Consider the following 24,682-nt stretch of genomic DNA (forward strand, 5'->3'; position numbering starts at 1 on the left):
CACACACACACACATATATATATATATATATATATATATATATATATATATATCTTCCTCCCTCCCCACTCTATCCCAATATTCCTCCAAAAGAAGTATGTATACAGCATCAAATACATCTTAAAATATACATAGGACCTCAAAAAATATGTTGACTTGGAAGGACACTTGAGACATACATTGTAAATGAAGTGCCCTGGGATTGCAGCCCTTAAATGCTGGCAGAGACAGCAGGCCACCAGGGTAGGCTTATATCTAGGAGTCTGGAATCCAGTGTGGTTCCTAAGACCCAGGATACACTGTCTCACTCCACCTTTGCTTCTCAGCCAACATCTGGAATCTCCCAGTGTAGACTCTTACCAGTGATGTCATATCTGCTCTTGGGATCACGGCTCTTGGGCACAGTGACCTCTGTCACCTCCTGCCCTGTTAAGGGGCCATACCGAAGCTTGTAATAGTCCACCTCAGTCAGAGGGTTCTCCCACTCCACATCGAGGGATGTCTCAGTCTCTTCATTTACCCAGGCTGTGCCCACCACAGCAAGATCTAGAGCAGAAATCAGAGAAGACAAGAGAAAATGGTTGAATGCAGAAGTCACAAAGGTCTGAGACAGTACATTGGCCACTAAGTCAGTCCTCTTTCTTGACACACTGAGAGCTGGCTTCAGCTAAAGACACAGTCTTTAACAGGAATCTTGGAGCTAACCCAGGTAACAGCTGGCTGTTGCTCTGGACCATCTCCACAGAAGGCAGACTCTTCCTAGAAAGACTCCACTGCTCATTCCACTATGCACCATGCATCTCATCCTTCCATACAGACTCTGACCACATTAGAGCTGCTCCTCTCGGGCCAGTATCCAAAGTGCCTAGCCCAAGGCTCAGCTGCTCTTAATGGGTGTTCTCCCTTTAGCTACAGAGTCCCTGTCCTTTGCACTAGCCACAGGAATAGATACATATAAAAACTGGGACAATACATTTCAACTTTTCAAAATATAACATTGCTAATGCAACTAGATCCTTCTTCTAACTCTCAAATTAGAGCGCATGGTACTCATGTGCTCTGTACATTAACCCAAAACAAAATTGCAAAGCAGATGATGTGTAACCTGGTCTTTCTCTTCATCTTCTTTGAACCTTCTATCTAATTATAATACTTCCACAAGGTCCCCAGTGTATTCATGCTGCCCTGTTGCTCTATCCTGTAAAGGACACTCATCATATTCCTTTGTTCACAATAAGACTAATAAGAGGGCTAAACATTTGCCCTGCCAATTGGAAAACAAACCCTAAAATTTTAATTCAAATGGATGACACTCTAAGGGAAAATCTTTTGGAAGGGGTCAACTGAGGGCTTTTGTGAACACTTAGAATTACAATAGCTGTATCCCAGGCTGATAGAACTTGCTCTTACAGTATGAGACAGAAAAAGAAAGGAAAGAAAGAAAAAGAAAACCTCCAAGATTCCCAGCCTTGCCCCCTTCCAAGATCTTGTCATCATTACCTTGGAGGCACTGCCACCCATTGTGGCTGACCATTCATCAAGGATGTATGACAATGAACTTTTATATTAGGCAGAGTATGAACCTAGTTATCCCAAGGTCCCTCTGTTGTATCTCTGATTCTCTCTTCTATAGACAAGAACCTCTCAGAGCCTTTCTTCTCACCTATAGCCCCTACTTGCTAGGCCCAGGCTCTGCTTTGAGACTTCTTTCAAAGAAAGAATTCTCCAAATGAAAAGCCAATAGGAAATTAATGAAGGTGACTTCAGGATTGTAGAAGAGGTCTGATGTGGCTTAAAAGAATTGGGAAATATTCACACTTTTTTTAAAGCAAGGAATTAAGGAGAATGTTCAAGGTGGGAATATGTATTAGTAGGCCTAAAGCTCCCTGAAGGGCAAGGAAGACAGATTTGAACTTGAATCAGTTTAGACAGAAAGACAAACTTCATTGTAGCAAGATCTTACAAATCCTCAGAGAAAGCCTCTAAGAAGAGCTGCTGAAGCTTTCGAACAGATGTTCCAGCCCTTCCCTGGGAGTTTCAGCACTATCCTGTCTGTAGCAGATGTAGCTACAGACAAAAGCAGCCCCTACTGTTCAGAAGTTTGGCCTGGCTCTCATAGCTATGCTTAGTATTCTCCCGTGCTCATAAGTCATTCCACAGAACATTAGCATTAGCCAAGGACACTTTGCAAACATGCAAGACTGAGACAAAAACAAAGCCATTCTATGACAGTGTCTGAACACAGACCAAAGCAAGACTATTGTCCACAGAAATGACAAAATGTCCCCTCTCCTGACTAACAGACATGGTGCTTACTTCTTTCCAACCACCGCTTAGGCTGCTTCTAGTGAGCCCTCTTTCTAGAGAAGAGTCCTAAGATGCCCACTTCTCCCCCAACACACACTCCTTGGCTATATCCCAATCAAAGCAAATCCCTGTTCCCCCAGGTTATCTAATTAAACCCCATATCCTAGAACCAGCCCTTCCTTCCATTCTCACTGAGACACTCCTGGAGTTCCCCCATGATGTATTTTCCCAGGATAAAATGAACAACAAAACCCAACTTGTTCAACTGCAGGGGTATTTTTAGTGCTTGCTAACAAAATCCTGCCACGCCTCTCAAAGCCCTTACAATACTGATCTACCATAGTTCACCACATTCCTACCAAAACAGGCAAGGCAGCCTTCTGTTTCAGCAAAGACAACTACAGGCCAACATCCTACCCATCCAGATCTTCCCCGGGGATTTAGAGTAGGGTAGGACAGTGCATTTGTCAGCTCCTAGAACAGCACCTGGCACCTGGGGGACCCTTGGGCAATGGAGGGAATCAGTCACTCAGACAACTAGACTGATCCAAACTCTCAAATGTCAAAACTGCTTAGATGAAATGCCCTACAGTGGGGAGAGGGAACTTGTAGAGTCCACCTCCAGTAGAAAGACAGGGCATCAAGTGGAGGAATGGGATTGCCATGCCACAGTCAAAAACTCTGGCCCAGAATTGTTCCTGTCTAAAAGAACTGTCTAAAATGGAGAAGAGACTGAGGGGAAGGAGGTCCAGTGACAAGCTCAAATCGGGATCCAGGTCAAGGAGAGGCTCCAAGGCCTGACAATGTTACTGATGCTATGGTGTGTTTACAAACAGAGGCCTAGCTTGGCTGCCCTCTGAGAGGCCCAACAGTCAGATACAAATGCATACACCCAACCAGTGGACAGAAGCCGTGGACTCCTTTGTTGATTTGGGGAAAAGCTGGAAGAAGCTGAGAAGGAGGGTGACCCCATAGGAAGACCAGCAGTCTTCACTAACCTGGACCCGGAGATCTCTCAGACACTGAGCCACCAACTAGGCAGCATGCACCAGCTGATATGAGGTCCTGACCCATAGATAGCACAGGACTGCCTGGTTTGGCCTCACTGAGAGAACACATACCTAATCCTTGAGAGACTGAAGGCCCCAGAGAGTGGGGAGGTCCGATGGGGTGGGTGTGGGGACATCCTCGTGAAGATGCGGGGAGTGGGGAGAATGGGATGAAGAACAGTCTGAGGGCAATAATGACTAGACTGTAAAAAAGATTTAATAATAATAATAGTAATCATAATAGTAATAATAGAAACTTAAAAAAAAGAATATTCATGAAAAACTGGATTTCTACAGTGTTAGCTGCTAGACTGCTACATAATGTAGTTCCTCCCCACACCTAGAGGAAGAAAGCTGTCTTTTAAAATAACTTACTATACTGACAGGGTCTCTCAGAATCTCAAGCTTCTGCGTCTTTCTCCTAAGGGCTAGGATTACAGACGTGTGCCAATACAGCTGATGGTGGTGGCTGTGATGGTGGTGGTGTCAGTGTGGTGGATTTGCAGCTAAAGGCCTTTAAAGTGACTGACAAGGAGCCAGTCAGAATGGTCCAGTCACTGTGAATCATCATCTGCATTATAAGTCCAGATTCTTAACACGTTAATGTTAGCCGCTGTGCATGTCCATGGTGCGTGTCCATGGTGTGTGTGTGTGTGTGTGTGTGTGTGTGTTGGTGCACTTACACAGGTGCATAGAGGACAGAGGAAAGCTTCAGGGATTCTTTCTCAAGATCTTTCTACCTTGGTCTTTGAGACAGGCCATCACATCGGCCTGGAGCACACTGAGTAGGCTAGACTGGCTGGCCAGCGAGCCACCGGGCTCCTCCTTCCCAGCATTCAGATTATAAGTGCTTAGTGCTTACGTGGAAACCATTTTTAACATGGTTTCTAAGGACTCCCAAGACTCTAGCCTTTTTTTTTTTTCAATGCTCAGGAATGTACTTGTCATTACATGTGTGTGACAGGGCAATCTACTATATGCGTTTCTGAATAGAAGTCCCCACCCCTCCCCTGCTTTCTTTGTTTGGAGAAGAACACTGCTTTGAGAGTTGTTCCCTGAGCTTTCCTTATTTGATGCAAGTCATAAATCCCTCCCTATTCTTTTAATTCCCTGGATGTTCACTGAGACATGAACCTGAAGCATTAGTGACATACGGGTGATGTTGATTCTTTTTATCAGTCTGGTGTTGTCTGCTGATGCAGTGGTGACAATGCCCTGCAAGCCAGTCTAGCCAGTCTCCTGCATCCTCCATCCCGTTCTGTATCCAAGGTTCGGGGACTCTGTGAGTTAAGTCTTCCAGGCCCTTCACCTTGGGTCCAGCCAGAAGGAACCAGCAATAGATCAGAGCTAGAACAGGAGAGAGTTACTGTCCCTGCAGACAGCCTGTACCTGGATGCTCCTCACCTGTGGTGGCAAGTAGATGCTGAGGGCTGCTGGAAATGTCTTTCTTCACGTTTCGCAGGGTGACTATGTACTTGGTTCCAGGCAACAAGCCGGTTATGTCATAGGTGTGCTGCTCCTTGGGCACCTGGACCTGTTTTGTAGCTTGCTCCTTCCCCAGAGGGTAGTAGCTGAGCAGGTAGTAGTCTACCTCACTGGAGGGCTCCCAACTCACCAGCAGAGAGTTCTCCGTGCTCTTGAGCAACTGCAGGCCCTGAGGAGCCACCACTGTGGGCAGAAGAGGAGCAGGTGGTGAGGGTGGAGAGGGTAAGACTGGGTGGCCAAATGAATATTCTCTAGCACCTACTATTCACTTAAGGCTATGTTGGTAGACCTGCAGGGTGCAGATTAAGTATCACACCATTCTTGACACCATTCCCCTGGAAGTTACTGTTTGGTTGCCCTAACATGGAACATGTGCATTCTATCAGACTCAGGACCACCACCGATGCCACCAGGACTAGCCCCTGAGGAATCTGTACAAATGCATATTCTCCGAATCCTCCCAGGGACCTCTAAGCTCTGGCAGGAGACCCAGGACTTTATTCTTTTATGGTTTTTTTTTTAATTCATTGGAAATTTCATACAGGGATACAATGTATCTCAATCATATCTACCCCTCACTTCCTCCCCTCGACACATTCCTTCTCAGCTTCTTGTACTTCCTCCCTCTACCCTTTCCCCTTCCCACCCTCCCTGCCTCCCTTTCTTTCCTTTTGCATATTCCTGAATAATCCAGTTAGTGCTTCCTGTTTGCACTTGGGTATGCGGCCTGCCCACTGAACTGTGGGTAACCCTACTAGAAGCCACACTCAGCAGCCATCAATTGTATAGCTCCTCCAGTAGGGCTGGGTGAAACTTGGGGGCCCCCTCCCCACCAGCCAGCTCTATTGTTTGGCTCTCCAATCATTATTTAGGGTAAAGGGCAAGAGTCCTGAGTAAGACAACCTGTAATAGAGTTAATGCAACTGAGACCACGGATTAGGAAGGAAGGGTGGCCCTCAACGTGCATTTTGGTTCTCACCCTGGGAACAGTCGGGGCCAGTAAAGCCCATCTCACAGTAACACTCGCCAGTGTCACAGAAACCATTGCCACTACAGTCGCCAGGACAGCGCTGCTCGCTGCAGTCCTCTGCTGTGAAGTCCTCGTGGCACTGGCAGACACCCTGCACGCACACGCCATGCCCACTGCAGTCCTGGGGACAGGCGGCATAGGCGCAGTCGACTCCCACATAGGGCTCATCACACACGCACTGCCCATCCACGCAGCGCCCGTGGCCACTGCAAGCCCCAGGACAGGTGGGCTGATCACAGTCTGCGCCCTCCCAGCCCTGGTCACAGTGGCAGCTGCAGGTCTCAGGGAAGAAGGTCCCGTGGCCACTGCAGTGACGGCTCAGATCTGCCAGGAAAAGAAGACATGGGTGAGGACTGGAGGTCTCCTTCCTTGGAGACTAGTCAGAGATGGCTGACATTTTCTGGATCTTATAGGGTCTTTGTGAGGAAAATATTTTCTACTTGAGCCAAATCTCAGCTTCTCTTTTGTTTGCCTAAAAGAGGGTTCCTTCCTTGTGAATAGTGGTGACTAGTGTTTGCTGTTGTCTTGTTTTGTTTTGTTTTGTTTTGTTTTGTTTTTCTATAAAGGGATTTTAAATGGTCCTCATTGGTTGTTGGGCTCCAGTGCTCCAGGGAGAGAGGCAGGTGGGACTTTATCTTATCCTGGAGAATGGAGCTGGACCCAGCACTGCTGGTTGTGAACTGAGTGTACAGAAATGGCAGGGTAGCCTAGGCTCAGTGATGAGTGAGCCAGGGCATTTGGCCAGGGCTCTCCTACACAGCTCGGGGAAGCTGGAGGTCAGGTCAGCCAATGCAGTGCCTTCTGCCTCTTGGAATGTCGTCTTCCCTTCCTAGGGAAACTTCCAAAGTGGGGCTGCTGGCTGGGGGTTGGGGGGAGGGGTGGGAGGGAGGGGTTCACAATGCTTTCTTCACAGTGGTTGTGTTGTCCCTGGTTCCTAGGTTTATATCTGGCGTTTAGGGGTACTCTTAACCAAAACAACAAAAAAGCACCACTCATTGTCACCTGGGCATCCATGTTCTTAAACGGTAGAAGTGAAAAAAAAAAGTTGTCCTTTGTACTTTATTACTAATATAGCGTTAACAATTACTGAATACCTACTATTGACCAGGACTCTAATATACACCTTCTCTAGTACACAGAACTCTGCTAGCTGATAAAATCAGCCTTGTTGGACAGTTGAAGAAACTTTGAGAATTTCCTCAACATCGCATTCGGCTTCCTTTCTCTTCTTTTTATACCTTCCCTTCCCTCCTCAATAGCAATTTGGCCTGTCAGCAGAACAGCCCTCGGATCATTCCCATCTGGTGTCATTAGTCTGGGAGACCAGCCTGCTGGGTCCTCCCTGCCTAGGCTTCTAGACGCCTCTAGAGAATAAAGAGGAGGGGTAAGGCTTGTACCTTGAAAAAAAGCCAAGTGCAAAAGGGACATGCACCAAGATCTCACAGCACCCATGAGGCTAGTGGAGGACCCAGCACATAAGCACACACTAAGTGTTTGTAGACTGAATACCAGATGGTAGCCTCACCAGCAGCTCCCTGGCAGCAGCGGTTGGTATTGCACTGCTCCTTCAGCTCTGCCATCTCTTCCTCCAGCTTTTTCATCCTGGCTAGCAGGTCCTGGACACTGTCTGCCAGGTCACAGTTCTTCTGCGGTGTCTGAAGACGGATGTTGTGCCTGAAGATAATGTTCTGCTCCTCCCCATCCTCCCGGGGAGCCAAGAGTGACGTCCCATCATCGCTGAGTGACTGTGGGTCGGTCTCTACTTGAACCAGAGCAGACTTGGGCACGTCAATCTTGTAGGTGTGGCTAACAGTGACCTGTTGCTCTTTGTTGCTGCAGCCAGGAGACTCTGGAGTGGCTGGGGCCGAAGCCACCAGGAGCACAGAAGCAAGCAGAAATCCCAGGGGGAAGGCGAGCATCCCCCAGAGACCCATTCTTGGAGAAAGGTATCAGACACTCCAGGAGGCCTAGATCCAGAGGGGAAAAACAACCAAGACCGCCATGAGGGCTGGCTGAATGGAACTTACCCTCTCTTAACAGATTCTAAGCATCCACACACTGTTCACAGTATCAAAAAGGGCTCCTGTTCTCTTGCCTAAGCCAGCCTTTCATCTCCCTAGTCCCTAGTGTTTATAGGAGCCTGAATATCAACCATGTCTTTGATCAACAGTAATAGTTGCACAGTGTGGTAGTTCAACACATGTGTACAGTGTGTATTGATCCAATGGGGGCAAGAAGCACTTCCATATCATTACACCTTAGCTATTTTGTGTGATGGAGATTTCATATCCATTTAGTTAGGTTGCAAAAGAGGGCTCTTCATATGACCCATGTGTGCTACTCAGTCCTTACTCTGCTGTCCTTTGAGGCATGTGCTATTAATAGCAGTGAAACTAGTTCTCTTCCAAACTCTTTCTATATTTTAGGCACCGGGACCCTCTCCAGATGAAATAGGACAGTCAGGGGACCTCTCTTACTGCCAGGATTCCATTAATGAGTAGATAGCAAGCATCCATGCATCTCCTGAAAGTTTGGAAGGTTGGTGAGGCCAGAATGAATGGAATTGAGTGGCAGAAAAAGAGATGGGTACCTGACTAGCCAGAGGCAATTTAATGATAGGGCCTTGGTAGAGGGGTGTCCTTTTCCCTGTATAATACTGTACCTCAGAAAGCAACCTGGAAACGCCAGAACAGCGGTACAAGTTGAGAGAAGAGAAAGGACTACACCCAAGCACACACAAACCCATCACAGACATTCGTATTGTGCAGCTCCTAGCAACCTGATCCGGGGAATAAGAAAGGATGTCCACCGGAGTAGATGGGGGTTCTGTCAAGAAAACAGACTTGAGTTCAGGAAAGTGATTTAATAGGAAAGCCAGGGACTCTGCTTGAGGCCTATGTGAGTGAGAAGGTGGAATCGGGGGAGCCAGTAAAAGGAGTTGGAGGGTAGGTGTGGAATAGAAATACGGAATAGAGATTCATTCAATTTTATCCTAGTGATAAAGCAAAACAAATTGTCCACTTGACTCTGAAGTCGGGAGCTAAGGAGTGGCGGCCATAACAACTTGCTGCTGGTTATGTGCCTACCAAGTGCAAGGCCACAGATTTGAACTCAGTGAGCAATGGAGCCTTCGCTTCTGAGATCTGCTGGGCCCACTCAAGCACCTACTGTGGGTATAGCAAGGCATGGACTGTACTACCGCAAATCCCCTCTGGGCAACAATAGAGCCAACCAAGTCAACTTCTCTGCTCATTCCTACCATGCAGTGCCACGGTCCGCATGCTCACTGCTCCTGAGCCCTAGATGGGATGCAGATTTTCCCCCCAGAGGAGTTCCTAACAAATGAAAAAAAATGGGGAACTCCTGCCATAAACCACAGAAGCGCTGTCCAAAACCCTGTCTTACATTGTTTGCTTTTGAAGCCTGGAATATGAGAAGGCCCAGAAGCTCTTGAAGGAACCCTCTGTGTCGCCTGTCCCGAATTGTAACAAGATGTCCTTGCTAATCGCAGCCTCTCAGATTGCACACGCTGAGCTCAGATTTTCCTGGGCAGAGTGATTGCTAGAAAGAAGACGAGCAAGGGAAATCCTCAATCTATCTAGCACTGTGAAGTGTGAGTAAGAAGGGAAGCTGCTGGCTCTGGCTCCAACGTGTGGCAGGAGAGAGCCTCTCCTTGCTGAACAGCATGAGGAAGGCATGACTTCATCCTCTGTATTAATATGCATGGCACACCACAGACGGTTCCCCAAGAAAAACAACAGTTGAGACATTTCTGAATAAAGATGATTCTTTGTGACGAAGCTCCTGATGGAAAGTGGGAGAGATACTGGGGGAATTCGTGAAGCAAAGGGCATTTATACACGGGAAACCATGGAAACCAGGGGTCCTCCAGGAACTACTGTCTCACTAAAGCTGTGCATCATTGCAGGAGGAGGAGCACTGAGTGGTGAGGAGGACTGAGACAGTATCTGTAATAACTGCTGCCACTGTGGCCACCATGAGAAAGGCTTTGCTCTGGATTTACTGCTCAGTGCGACCTAGATGGTTGGTGCTATGGATCTGCCTGCGATACACTAGCATCACAGGGTTCTATGCTCTTTCTTATTCATAGCTGCAGCCACTCCTGTGGTGTTAATTTCTAGCCAAAATAGACCATGTAAAAATCCAAGTCTGTTCCCTGCCCAGAATGCCTGTCAGCTCATGGATGGTAGAGGCTAGGATGACACAGGTCCCTCCTGTTTTCTAGCTACACAGCATAGCTTTGGCCAAATAGTGTGTGAGTTACATAGTAAGGGACAATAGATTTGTGTGTGATTATTAGATCGTGGGTACTGGGCCAAACAAGTAAAAAAATTAGCTTCAATTAATCCTCAAAATGATGACAGTCAATCAACAATATTATTTGTCATAAGTACTCAAAATGTTAGGTAATTTGGTCAGGGCATTCAACTAGTTAAACAGCAGAGCTGGGATCATACACCAGACTTATCCACTCCTCGTGTCTGGATTCTTCATCTTTCTGCAATATAAACTGTAGATGTGGAAAGAAAAACACCAAATATCCTCTTTCCTGCTATATTTCCTTCAAGAGAGAGGCTCTGAAAGGAAAGGAAAGCCAAGGTATACCAGGTATTCAACAAAACCTTAATAAATCAGGAACAGAAGCCTGGACTTGCCTGGCCTTTGGCCAGAGCAAGCTGATGCTTGGGAAGATGAATTGTGTTTTCCTCACAGAGAGCTAAGGTCCCTACCACTTCCCACCACAAGGCAGGAAACAGCAGAGACTATCAAGACCTCTATCCATGAGGGCATATGTCAACCAAGCCTTAGGAGGAGAGAATGCTCCTCAGTTCACAAGGACTTCTCATTAGAGCTGTATGGCCTTTGTGTCACCTCATTTTCTCTAAAGAAAGACACACACTGAGTCAGGAAAAAAATGCTACTTACATCAAATAGAGCAGTTGCCAGCTTCTAGCCACTGGCAACGAGCTTTGTACTTAAATTCAGGCCTTTCTCTGTTCTTCATGACCTCATCCTGCCTAATGGTTAACCACAAGCAAATGAGTGTACTGCTTTGGGTCTTAGAAAAGCTGTATTACGGTGGGTTTCCAGTAGAGTCACTAAGAAGATATTCTCTCCCCAAATAATAGGGTAGACCTCGGTAAACAATGAAGAAAAAAGAAAGAGTGGGTGGCTAAGGATGTCCTGATGTCACAAATATCACCGGCCACCTTCACTCCTTCCTTTATTCTTCTTGAACATAGTTTGCCAGTGTGCTACAGCCTGGCCCCTGAGTGGTTCTGAGTCTTGTGACTAGAATACTTGGTCTAGAAAATCAAGTTCTCAAGGAGCTAAACAACCTACTGCAGTATGACCCATCCTGGATGTGAGACCTCAGACAACCAATGTCCCCATTTCCCATTCTTCAATTTGCAAGAGAATCTAGGATATGAGACAGCACTGTTTCCTCTAGGTCACCTTCCAGTTGAGCCAAATGCATACAAACATTCTTAGTTGTGGCTCTGTACAGGATGCGAGACAGGTCAAGGATGAAGAAGATGTGGCTCTATACAACAGCACATGACAGCACATTCCAGGCTGTGTGCTCCTGGGCTCCAAGCCCACTGGGTCCATTGAATGAGTCCCTAGGGAGTGTTTGTAAGACTTCTCACACCTTATGCAACAACCCCTCTGACTATATAAGTAGCCTACCCACCAGAAAGGACAATGAATGAGGCACCCCGATCAGCCCTGGGGCTCAACTACTTTCTCAGGAGTTTCGACAGGCTCATTTCCTTTTATCAACTAAATCTTAATCTGCCTTTTGCAAAGGGCCCAATGAATGATGATAATAGTAGCTACCATTTTCTAAACACTCCTTATATACCAGTTTCTATGTCAAGAGCCTTAAAAGCTGTCTGTGAACAATAGGCAAAGATGATCATTTATCCCTGTGGGAATGAACTAATTTCTCACAGAAAGGTTTTCTGTTAGCCTCCATAGTCCGGGCTCACCCACAATGGGGAGATAAAATAGACAAGAGATCTAAATTTGAGAACCTTCTTTTACCAACCGAGTCCCCAAAAATGATAAAGTGTTTGCTGACCTACAATTATTCCTATTCTCCACAGCCACGATGGGGACTTGCTTCAGGTGAGTGCTAATGAGGAGAGACGCATAATGAAAAGTTACAATTTCTCTCTTCAGTTTAATGTAGTTTTCCACACACTGAAACAACTTTAGAGTTCCATCCTTCTATCAAGCTGAAGAGCCAATGCTAATTTCCAGGAATTTGTGCTGTTCTGCCTACATGGGCTATGCACATATTTAGATGGCAGCTGGCTGGCATCTGCCTGAGTCGTCTGGGGTGGAACCAGGCCGAGCTGCTGACCATCAGGAGCCAGGCCTGATACCACAACACCATCAGCTTGCAGACTGGTGTTTCCAAATGCTCCAACAGAACCTAAACTATGACCTCATGTCTGCAGCCAGAGCCTATGGGAGCCAGGGCTCTGGAAGGGGCAGAGTTTCCATGGGCCTGGGTATAATTTCCTCAGAAGGAGCTGGTCTACCCTACAGCACGGCACCAGAGTGAAAGCCAGAAGCCACAAGATGGGATGGAAATCATCTGCCCAGTTTCTTTGCTTTGAAGACATTAAAAGAATTCAGAGTAGCATGAGAGAAAGTCGGGCCCTGTTTCTCCTTTGTTTCTGAGGGAAAGGACCCTGGTATTGATACTCACTCCCTCCTCTTGAGTCTTCTCTTGACACTGTCACCATCACCCTGAGTCTGCAACTGGGCAGAGCCATGGCTTACCTGCACAGATGTGGATAATCTGATATTTCTATGTTGAAGTTATGATTCTGTCAATGCTTATATAAGCTAATCTGGTCCTTAGAGGGTGAAGCCCTGTCTCCCTCTGCCCTCTTCACCCAGCCCTCTCCCACCCTACAAAAATTACAAATAAAAAGTCAGATCTTCAAAAAATCAGTGTCCCACATCACTCTTGAAGTGATTGAAAATGCCCACTTTGAGGCACTGTGAGGGTAACCATAGTGCAGTAGGGGAAGAGAAAGTCTCCTCTCTCATGTAATGATTAAAACACAGACAACTCAATGAGCCCCTTCGGGGGAATCGGCAAGCATCATCTTCATCGGTTCACACAAAAATCTCAAAGAGGGGAAAGTTAGACATAGCTTCCTAAACACAGCCAGAATGAAAGCTCTGTTTTAAGAGAACAACGAACTATAGCACATAAGAGATTACACGGAGAGAAGAGGTCTGTGTAAGAAGAAACACAAATAGACTTAAAGAAAACACATCATCTAAAATGCACTGCTCCGCGTAGAATCTGGTGCCCCACGCACTGAGCTTGGCAGGTAAGGGGATGGTGTCTCCTGGCTTGGGAAAGGCAGAGTCTGATACCAGCTATGGATATGATTCACAGGCCCTGGGAGATAGTTTGAACTTAATCTATATTGCCTTGCCTAGATTTGCAACAATGCACTTCAGTCTACAATCTTCCCCACACTGACCATCCCCCTCCTAATCGATGATAAAACCTCAAGATGCTGGCACTCTTACCTGGGAGGCTGCTGGGCACCACTTCCAATCCCCCTGCCTCCTGTGAGCTGATCCTGGTACTGGAGACTTCAATGCTGATCCGTCCCTCAATATCTTCTCCCTCTGCTTCCCTCCCTGGGTTTAAATCAAGGCTATGACAGAGGAGGAGCCAATCAATGGGACTCCGGGATTTTCCTCCCTTCCTGGACTCTGTTGAGAATTGAGCAATTCATTCTCTTACTCTAACTAGGAGAAGGAAAAAAGTATACATTCCTCTTCCCTTCTTACATTGATTACACAGCAGCTAAAAATACCACGGGCTGTTTCCATTTAAGTAAATGCAGAACAAGGATATTAAAACGTTTGCATGTCTCCTGGCCAGGAGCTGAGTCTCGGGTTTGAAAGTGTATTTATTAAGTCTCTTTTTCATGTTCCAGACATTCTGGAACTTGCTGCCTACTACTCTTAAAATAAGAAAGAAGTCAGAGAGGCCCCCAAGGGAATCCCTGCTTTGACCCATCTCCCATCTCCTTCTCCATCACCTCACAGGTGAGAGGCAAGGCTCTGAAGAGGGCTGAGGACAGGGGCTATGAGACCCACTGTGCCCTACACCTCGCCAGGTGCCTCCCCCACACTGGCTACAGGGGAACTCTAACCAGGAGAGGCAAGCAGTGCCTTTCTGAGCCACAGTTTTCTCTTGCCATCAGACACTGAGAATTTCATCCTTCCCATGAAGCTCCAGTGGGTCACGGGCCAACCTGCTTCATCCTCCCTGCCAGGCCTCTCCTGCACTGCCCAAAGTACGTTCCAGAGAGCAGATCCACAACCCAACGGAGAAGGTCCATACTTTCTAGGACTTTGATTTTGCCATCATAGATTGCTGGAGAGGGAAGAGAAGGATGAGAACAAAAGAAAAGAAGGATCAAAGAGTGATCTTCAGTTTTGTTATTGGATCAGGCCTGTTCTGCTCATCCCTCAGGGCTCTATACTGAAGCAAGGAGTGTTTCAAAAGAGAAAGGGCTGATGTAGAAGTCGGTCCTGACGCTTAACCTTGACAGGGTTTAGAAGCACCCTGGAGATGAACTGCTGTGTTTATCTGAGGATGTTTCCGGAAAAGGCTTAACCGAGGAGGGAAGACCCATCCGGCATGTGAGCGGCTCATGTGACCTCGGGTCCCAGATTGAATGAGCAACAGGAGCATATGTCTTTCTGATTCCTGATCACAGATCCCACGTGACCAGGCTCCATACACTCCGGCCGCCATGCCTCTCTTGCCGTGCTGGGCTTTAAGGACTGTGAGCCGAAAGAAACTCATCCGCCTTTACGTTCCACTTCTCAGGCACTTTGTCCTAGCAATAAGAAAATAAATGATACAACAGTTATGGATGGAGATGAGAAAGGAAGCCTCAATCATACTGAATCCCTCAAATGGGACGCAGCACTCACTATTCAGGGGGAAAAGAAGCAGGACAGGCAGGAAGCACGGGGGAAGGTGGTTTGTTAGAGGTCAGGAAAAGTAGGGTGGTCAGGGGCCAACGCGTGCATAATCAAACATCCTTGCCCTTCACGAGACACATGTCCAGAAAATGATGGCATAAGCAAGATCAAAAAGCAGACATCAAGGGGTCTTCCACTTTGCACAGGCCCAGGGGAAGGGGCCAGTAGTTTCTACTGATTTGAGAAATGACCTCCAAATTCTAAAGTAAAAAAACATAAGCCAAGTTTTCCCTTTTGATTCTCACACAGCACAGGTCATGTGCAGCAAAACTGCTGGATATTAATAACATATCCCTTAGTTACATGATCTCTAAGATTGGTCATAAAAGTGAGTAGCTAAACATGAGTGGAGTGTGCTAGGTCTAAAGGGGGGGTCCTTAGGATTCCCTTGGGCTTCAGTTTAGAGTGTGAAGCTTGTTTCTGTAATGGGCAGATGACCATTGGCTTAACCTCATTGTGTCTCAGTCTACTCTGAAATAGGAACACTGATCATATTGTGTAGATTGAACAAAATGAAACCCACTAAGGTTGTAGACTAGTCCAAAGGACAAGATGGGGATCCTGTATCAGCTGCTGCTGTTACTGTGATTATTATCCATTTTGATTCTCATATACCCCACTAAATACCCTTTGAGTGTCTCTATATCAGCCCAGATGTTCTCCACTCTTCTGTACTGACAACCACACCAGTTCTGCTATCTGGCCAAGGAATTAGGACCAGACATTCACAAAAGTGACCAGGGTGGTGAAATGCAAATGACCAGGAAGATTCCCATTCCCAAACATCTTTCTTCCCCCTTGGATCTTCTTTTCTGCTTCTTAACTTTGCATGCCACCCTCAGGAGGTTCTCCTAATGCCAGATGCCCTTTATGGCATTCCCATCCTTAATTTTCCTGCTAGTTCTTCACACACACACACACACACACACACACACGAGCAGTCTCTTTCTTCTCTCTGCACTATTCTACTTTCTACACCTTCAGTAGATGTGAGTGAATCAGTGAAGGAAGCTCCTGGGTGCCCTCATTGCAGCAGCCTAACAAGAAAGAGGGCTCAATCTCAAACAACAGCACAAGGTCATTTAGACAGGGAGAGCAGTGTGACAATCTCTAGAGCCATAGCTCGGCCACAGTGACAGGGGCAAGCGAAGGAGCAGAGAAGTGCACAGTCACTGCATGCACAAGTGGAACTACTTTATCTCATAGTCGTTTCAGACTTAAATGAAAATGGCAAAATATTATAAAGAATTTCCATCTATCCATGTTCTTCTAAAGCTTTTGAGACTAAGTTAAGGGTGCGGTTTGTTTGCCCTCTTACCTTCTCCACTGTAAATGACTTCAGTGCACAGTAGTTTCTCTGAGCTGAGACATACTCTCCCATCATTTCCTTGTGATGACAGAAATCAGGAGTTGATGCTGACACAATAGTGTTGATTGTCTACCTTATACATTGCATTCAAACGAGAACATTCTCTCTAATGTTCTTTATATTTTTTAAAGTGTTTTTGATTTGGTTTGGTTTGGGGTTTGTTTGTTTGTTTTTTTTGGGGGGGTGGTTTTTGTTTTTGTTTTGGTTAGTTTGTTGGTTGGAGTTTTTTGTTTTGTTTTGTTTTGTTTTGTAGGGGTTTTGGGGGGTGGTTTTTGGATTGTTTTTGGTTTTTTGGTTTGTTTTTGTTTTTGTTTTGTTTTGGTTGTTTTGTTCTAAGACCCTATCCAGGATAATTCATGGCATTCACCCTTCTTTAACCTAAAGTAGTTCTTCTGTCTTTATCTACTACAGCCTTGATAGCTTCACCAAGGTGAATGTTTTTCTGTTTGTAGTTGTGCATTTTAAAATCTTTAGATAGCCCACCTCTTATACTTTCACACATAGCTTGCCAGGCTGTGGTGGCGCACACCTTTAATTCCAGCACTTGGGAGGCAGAGGCAGGCAGATTTCTGAGTTTTGGGCCAGCCTGATCTACAGAGTGAGTTCCAGGACAGCTAGGGATACACAGAGAAACCCTGTCTCAAAAAAATAATAATAATAATAAATAAATATAAATAAATAAATAAATAAAACACATAGCTTTTGCTAACTATTGCTGATTCCTACCTGAAGCAGTTGCCATGGTGAAAGTTGATGCTGATCCCTCCTTCGGTATTTATTAGATGGGATGATGTCAGCAAGAACAACCTTTAATATGATCAGTCATGGTGGCGCACACCTTTATTCCCAGCACTTGGAGGGAAAGACAGGCAGGTCTCTGTGAGTTCAAGGCCAGCCTGGTCTACAGAGCGAGTTCTAGGACAACAGCCAAGGTTACACTGAGAAACTAAGTCTTGAAAAACAAACAACAAACAAACATAAAAAAATCAAATTACCTTTAGAACAAGAGTGCCTTTTCAGTATTAGATGACTTATATTTTATATGAGTTTCTCTCCATTGTCCCAAACTTTAATTGTTTTCTACACACACCAACACTTTTCAACTGCTTTGAGGAACATAAATAAACCAAAGACAGGAACTGGGTCACATGATGGTCAGCACTGGCTAACCATGGGCAGGAGATGACAAAGTGATTAAGGCACTGTGACAGAATTCAGAGTCCATTTGCCATGCTCAGGACAGAGGTCACAGAGGTTGGTGACAGAGGTAGGGACATGAAATTCTTTGATTTCTCAAAGGCTGTAAGATAGAGGTTGGAGCTGATTTTATTTAACCCTGATTGCCCTTTGCATTATAGGATTTCTTCTCAGAATCCCATTTAGACACCTCCTGTGCCCAAGGACTCTTAGATGAATCTGTTCATGCAGAAGTTTCTTCACTTCAGTATGAGTCCTAGAGAAAGAGGTACCTGTTTTCCTTCACTACTTAACATTTATCCAAAGCATGTAATAAGTTACCTGTAATCACATCTTGTCAGATTTGTTCCTCAAGATACCAAAGGACAAAGCAAATTACTCAGACACCAAACAAGCTAAGCCAAAGCCACAGAGGTAGACACTATTAGCTGATTTCCTCAACAGCCTTGCCTGTCCAACCAGCAGGGCACCTTGAGGGCTCTATCTTTTCAGGCATCCTTCTTTCAAATGAATTTGCGTTAGGATAACTCTAAACTTTTTCAATGGGTGGAGTCTTGCCTTCAAGGCATCTTTTCTTTTTTCCCCATGCAAAGTCCAAAGTTTCTCCTTCCTGGCATGAATCTCTTCAACAATTATAGACACTTGTCTAAATAAGTGCCATTCACAACTTGAACTGGGTTTGGACTCTTTTCCTTGCTAAGCTGCACATTTTGCATATTTTTCTATCTCATTTTCTGCTTTTTCTCCATCTCTCTGTAAATACATGCAAATAAAGCAAGCAACAGCCATTCCGTGGCCTGAGTGTTATATTGCCTTAAAGTTCCTCTCACGGAACAACTTAGTTCATTAGTTTTTAATTTAGCCTTAATCATGTGTTCAGGACACAAAACATAGCCAAATTCTTTGCCAGATATAACACAAATGGTCTACAGTCCAGTTCCCAGTAGAGTGCTTGCTATCCCCTGAAACCACATGAACACAGTTTTTAGTATTTGCATTTCTATTGGCATTCTGGTCTTTCAGACTTCCATGATTGGCTCCATTGAGGTCAGCTTCTTGCATTCCAGAACTTTTCAAGCCCACAGCTCCAATCTCTTTTCAACATTCCTTCCATAAAACAGTTCAGAATACCTATAAATCACATGTCAAAGGTTTGTCACATAAATATGTCAGTACCAATTTTCTATATTACTATGAGTTCTCTTCACTGTGGTTAAATACCTGACAAGATAAAGTTGAAGAGGCGAATTTTTTTTTGGTTCATGGTTTGAGAGGGTTGAGTCCAGCACTATGGGGAAGGAGAATATCAGAGTTCCTGATAATGAATACATGTGCCTGTAATTCTTCCTATCTTGATACAGGTATAAGCAGAATAGAAAGATATTTTGTATTCCTCTAAGCCAACCAGGATAATTCCATAGCAGTTTCTGGCAGCCAGTTCAGTCAAGATCATGAAATGCATTCAGAGTAAACTAAATGTAAAGGAGAATATACTGGCAATGAAAACTGCACACACACACACACTCCCACCTGTATAGAATGCCTTAAGTTGTGACATATATAATGCCTTATAACTGACCAGAGAGAGTACTGGCCAAAACAAAGGGAAAATGTCAAGGGAGACAGAACAGAAAATGGAAGGAACACTTGGAATCACAGCTGAGGTTGGGAAGTAAAAGAAGGAAAATGAGGAGTTCAAGGACAGCCTTTACTTATGAGACCCTGTTAAGAAAGAGAGAGGGAGAGGAGGGAGGGAGGGAGAAGGTAGGAAGGGATTAATTGGAAGGGATCTGGGTTTTAATGACATTGCGGAGCTACTAAATGAAACGACCCCTGGTGCTTTCCAATATCAGAATTTTCTGAATTCAGAATTTCGTTTCTTAGAACCACAACTATTCTATGAATTACCAAAAAAAAAAATCACATTTCATAGTAGCAACTGGGTTTATTGATGTGCTTCAAAGACCACAGACTTCAGGAGGTGACGGAGACACATCTAGTAGCAGTCCATAACTTAGACACAGGAAAGTCCAGTCCTAAAGTTCATTGTTCTTTGAAGTCCACTGTGTTCTCTGCAATTAAGTTCACAACCACTGAAAATGGACTCGCCACTGTTTCTCCTCACACAGAATGAGTCTGTTTACCCACTGCTTGAATGAGAATTATTGGCTCTGTTGGCTTCTCTTTCCCAATAGACTGAAGCAAAAGGATAGATACTATAATTGTAAGACTTGTGCTCTTTGGCCCTGAAAGTTCAGTTACTCCCTGAGGAGTCCTCCAGAGGATGAAAGGGAAAATGAGAGAGAGATGGCCCACCTGACCATCCCAACTGAAACACCAGACACTGGAGGAAGTACAGCCAATGCCTGCTGGGCAACCCCAGCTCAGCTCAATCCAACTACCAAACACGGAACAGTGAGAAAGCAATGCTTATTTGAAATTTCTACATTTTAGAGATGTTTTCAATGTAACAATGGAAATATGACAACAGAATCTATACTGAGAGCTGGGCTTGGGGATCCATACTTGTAATGCCAGCAATTCGAAGGCAGAAGTAAAGGGATTGCACAATGAAAGCCAGTGTGGGCTACATAGTGTCCTGTCTCAAACAACAACAACAACAACACAATACAAAACTACAACTGCTACTACAATACACACAACTAGGGTATGACTTTAATATGAAATGAATTTCAACTCATCATTTTGTCTGGCAGTCCTAAAATACAGCTCATTCTAGAAGAACCTGGAAAAACGTCTCTGGTTCAAATGACTAGACCAACATGTTATTATATTATCTTCTTTTATTTGAAAAGTATGTAGAAGAAAGCATTCCAGTTACAGTCATGTCCCATCGTATTTGTCCTAAGAAATCACCGTAAACACAAGAGATTGGTGTACTGCCTTTGAGGGAGACTAAGTCAGTTACGTCTCACTTGGAAAGCTGAAGCTGGTCTGTTTGAGATGGTTGCTATGCTCCATCTTATATTATAGGTATAATGTCTTTAACTAGTGTGCTACTGAACCCAACAGAGCTGAAGCCAAAGCTGAACAGACTTTATTGTCAAGATTTCTTGTCACACATTCTCTCTCTCATTCTGTAAATTATGCTTATTCTGTACCTACAAGATTGTCTTTTTCTTCCTTGTTTCCTACCTAGTAAATTCTAAATTTGAGCTTCTCACAGTGTTTCCTGAGATGGGCAATCTTTGACTTGAAATGTGCAATTTCCTGTAAAAAAATGAACAGAATGTGGAATTCAGCAAAGTGAAAGGTTTCTTTTTCTTTTCAAGGTAATGCAAGACCTTGATACTTTTCCCATCAATATTTTCTCCTCCTAGGTCAATATATTTTGATAGCCATCCCACTGGAAGTCAATATCTTCTTATTAATCTCTTTTGTCAATAATGTTTGCTACAAGCCAATTGCCTGAGGTGTGTGAGGCCAGAGAGCTGGGTTTACAGCTGGGGTCTGGAACCCAGTGGGGATCGCAGCTTTCTTTAGGAAGTTCTTTGTGTATCACTTGCGCAGTGGTTGCTATTTTCTGAATATTATTGTTTTCATTATAAATGCAATTTACTGCTATAGTCTAAATAGGAAATGCAGAAAATAGAAAGAAGAAAATTAATATTTCCTATAATTCTCAACACTAATGTTTTTCCTGCAAATGAATACATGCATGGGGAAATATGCATATCTATACACATGTTCACTGGGAAAATTACCATTGCAGTATATGGATTTTTTTGCTTCTTTTTACTCTTTGTACAGCAGTTTTGTCCTCTGTTTTCTTACCTATATTTTCAAGACTTGCTTTCTAATGTTGCCTAACATTCTCAAATGAGTATCTACTACATCGCGGACAGAGATGACTACAAAGGACCACAGAAATTTGGGTGGGATATGGAAATGCTCTGTGTATTAACCATAGAAGTTATTACAGAAATGTTTATCTGTCAGGATTCATCAAAATGCATACTTGAAAGGCTAGAGAGATGGCTCCATGGACAAGAAGACTCGCTGCTCTTCTAGAGGACCACAGTTTCCATCCCTGGATTGACAATCACCTATAACTCCAGCTTCAGGGGATCCTATACCTTCTTTTGGCCCCTTGTTTCTGTGAGCACATGCAGGCACATGTACACACATACACACACACACACACACACACACACACACACACACACACACACACACACACACGACACGCACCCAAAACACACATACACATGAATGAAAATAAGTATTCTTAAATGAATATTTTAAACAAATAGAATTTAACACATACAAATTATCACAACATGACTTAGGAAGAACATGGGTTTCATTAAAAGGTCCCTGTCCATACAATTTATGCCAGAGTTGCCTATACTCTTGGCTGCTCTTTAATTATCTAAGTCTTGTCACACAAAGGAATGGCTATAAGGTGTGTGTGTGTGTGTGTGTGTGTGTGTGTGTGTGTATGTTCATGTAGGTATGTCTGTAGAAGCCAGAGGTCTTTATTCCTCAAGAGCCAACCACCTTGATTTTTGAGACAAGGTTTCTCAGTAGGACTCACAGCTCACTGATCTAGCCAGGCTGGCTGTCCAGCAAGCTTCATGAATCCTTCTGTCTCCACTTCCCTTTCACTAGGATTACAAACACATGCATGGCAAGCACTTTACTAATGAGCTAACTCCCCAGCCCTCTGGGAGATTTTAACCAAGTTAGACAGCAACATTGTGGGTAGCAAACCAGAGACTAATCTAGTTGGGCTTGTATGGGAGCCAGGCACAATGCTCTGTAAGAGTTCCCTTTGTGGTTCTAAAATGTACCATTTGGGTTGAGGATCACTAGACCCAGTTAAGTCATAAGACTAAGAGTCAGGAAGGGATCAACTAAAATGAATAAGATTCACAATCACAAAATAGTTTTCAAAATTTTACAAAACAAAATGTTTGTTATCCCATTGACATTTTTGTCCTGTTTCCCCAAAGCCGTGCAATAGTCATGTAAATGATTTTTACTGGGGTACAATTCATATTCTATTACACTAATCGCTGAAAGTGTGATATAAGTGGTTTGAAGCAATCATGCATTCATAGGGCTGCATGGCCATTACCATGAGCTAATTTGAGGACATGTCAAGAACCCCAGATGAAACCCCAAACATATTAGCATTGTGTCTCATTCCTGTTGCCTACCACACCTACTAGTCTGTTGTGTCTATGGATTTGCCTTTTCTGGACACTTCATATCAGTGGAATCATGGAATATGTGTTGTTTTATGTCTGGATTCTTTATTTAACAGAGTTGTCAAGTTTCATTCTTGTAGCATACATAAAAATTGCAAACTTTCTTATGGTAGAATAACTATATTATGTTATTTACTATATTATATACTGCTTACTATATTATATTTTCACCACATTTTGTTTGCCCATTAATTCCTTAATGAATACTTGTGCTAGTTCCAACTTGGGCTATTATAAGTAATGTAGATGTGAACATTTGTGTATAAAGATTTTTGTGGATATGTATCTTTGTCTATTTTGGTTATTTACCTTGGAATATAATTGTTCTGGACTGTATATTAATTCTATGTCTTCCAAAGTAGCCCCACCATTTTACAATTCAACCAGCAACATACCAGCATTTCAGTTTTTACAAGACCTATCAGTATTTGCAATTTTCTGTCTTTTTATTATTATTTTAGACATTCTAGTGGATGTGAAGTGAAATCTTGTAGTTATGATTTTCATTGTGCAATGATTAATGATACTGAACATTACTCATGTAAACTGGATGTTAATGTATGTTCTTTAAAAAAATTATGTTTTAAATCCTTTGCCCATTTAAAATTTATTATTTGTATTTTCATTGTTGAATTACATAACTTCTTTAAATATTCTAGGGCTGTGTTTTGGTCTTTTGTTTTCACGGTTTTGCTACATAGCCCAGGCTGACCTTGAACTCAATACATTCCTGCCTCAGCCTTTCAAGACTTGGGTACACCCATGCTGGCTTCTAAACTTTTAATAGAAAAATAACTTACAAATACCCATTCTCATTTATTGAATTATCTTTTTACTTCCTTTATAACATTCTTTGGAGTACAAAGATTTATTTTTTTTCTTTTGTAAGGTCTAATTTATTTTTTTTAAATGGCTTTAATTCTCTTGCTAGATAGTGTTGTCATGGTTGCCTAAAGCATAGCTGCCATCTTCCAGCTATGTCCTTTTTCCTGTCCTAAGCAGGAAAAAGGGTGATGACTTGGCAGAAATATAGAAGAACCTGAATAGTTCATATTGTTGTTCCACCTACGGGGTTGCAGACCCCTTCAGCTCCTGGGTACTTTCTCTAGCTCCTACATCCTGTGTTACATCCTATAGATGACTGTGAGCATCCACTTCTGTGTTTGCTAGGCCCCGGCATTGTCTCACAAGAGACAGCTATATCAGGGTCCTTTCAGCAAAATCTTGCTGATGTATGCAATAGTGTCTGCGTTTGGTGGCTGATTATGGGATGGACCCCCGGGTGGGAAAGTCTCCGCATGTTTCATCCTTTTGTCTTAGCTCCAAACTTTGTCTCTGCAACTCCTTTCATGGATATTTTATTCCATATTCTAAGGAGCAATGAAGTATCCACGATTTGATCTTCCTTCTTGATTTTCTTGTGTTTTGGAAGTTGTATCTTGGGTATTCTAGGTTTCTGGGCTAATATCCACTTATCAGTGAATGCATATCAAGTGACTTCTTTTGCAATTTGGTTACCTCACTCAGGATAATATCCTCCAGATACATTCATTTGCCCAAGAATTTCATAAATTCATTGTTTTTAATAGCTGAGTAGTACTCCATAGGTGGAACAACAATATGAACTAATCAGTATCCCCAGAACTCGTGTCTCTTGCTGCATATGTAGCAGAAGATGGCCTAGTCAGCCCTAATTGGGAAGAGAGGCCCCTTGGTCTAGCAAACTTTATATGCCTCAGTACAGGGGAAAGCCAGGGCCAAGAAGTGGGAGTGAGTGAGTAGGGGAGTAGGGTGGGGGAAGGTATAGGGAACTTTTGGGATAGCATTTGAAATGTAAATGAAGAAAATATCTAATAAAAAATAAAGAAAAGAAAAAAAAAAGAATTTTTGCTAACTTCATGTGCTTGTACAAAATCTAGGACCCACAAATGACAAAAAGCACACAATATTT

General features: G+C 43.8%; 1 protein-coding gene across 1 annotated transcript in view; it reads right to left on the minus strand.

Annotated features, from left to right (window-relative positions):
• Tnn (tenascin N) overlaps window positions 1–13,549 on the minus strand; it is a 67,158-nt gene extending 53,609 nt beyond the window's left edge. Inside the window, exons 1-5 of the mRNA XM_021168992.1 lie at window positions 13,456–13,549; window positions 7,397–7,838; window positions 5,821–6,195; window positions 4,761–5,024; window positions 361–546 (exon numbers count right to left, since the gene is read on the minus strand). Coding sequence (XP_021024651.1) covers window positions 361–546; window positions 4,761–5,024; window positions 5,821–6,195; window positions 7,397–7,805 — 1,234 coding nt within the window. The 5' untranslated portion in view covers window positions 7,806–7,838; window positions 13,456–13,549. The remainder of the gene's footprint in view (window positions 1–360; window positions 547–4,760; window positions 5,025–5,820; window positions 6,196–7,396; window positions 7,839–13,455) is intronic.
• Window positions 13,550–24,682: the final 11,133 nt, after the last annotated feature.

Source organism: Mus caroli, chromosome 1 (assembly GCF_900094665.2).
Source record: "Mus caroli chromosome 1, CAROLI_EIJ_v1.1, whole genome shotgun sequence".
NCBI lineage: Eukaryota > Metazoa > Chordata > Mammalia > Rodentia > Muridae > Mus > Mus caroli.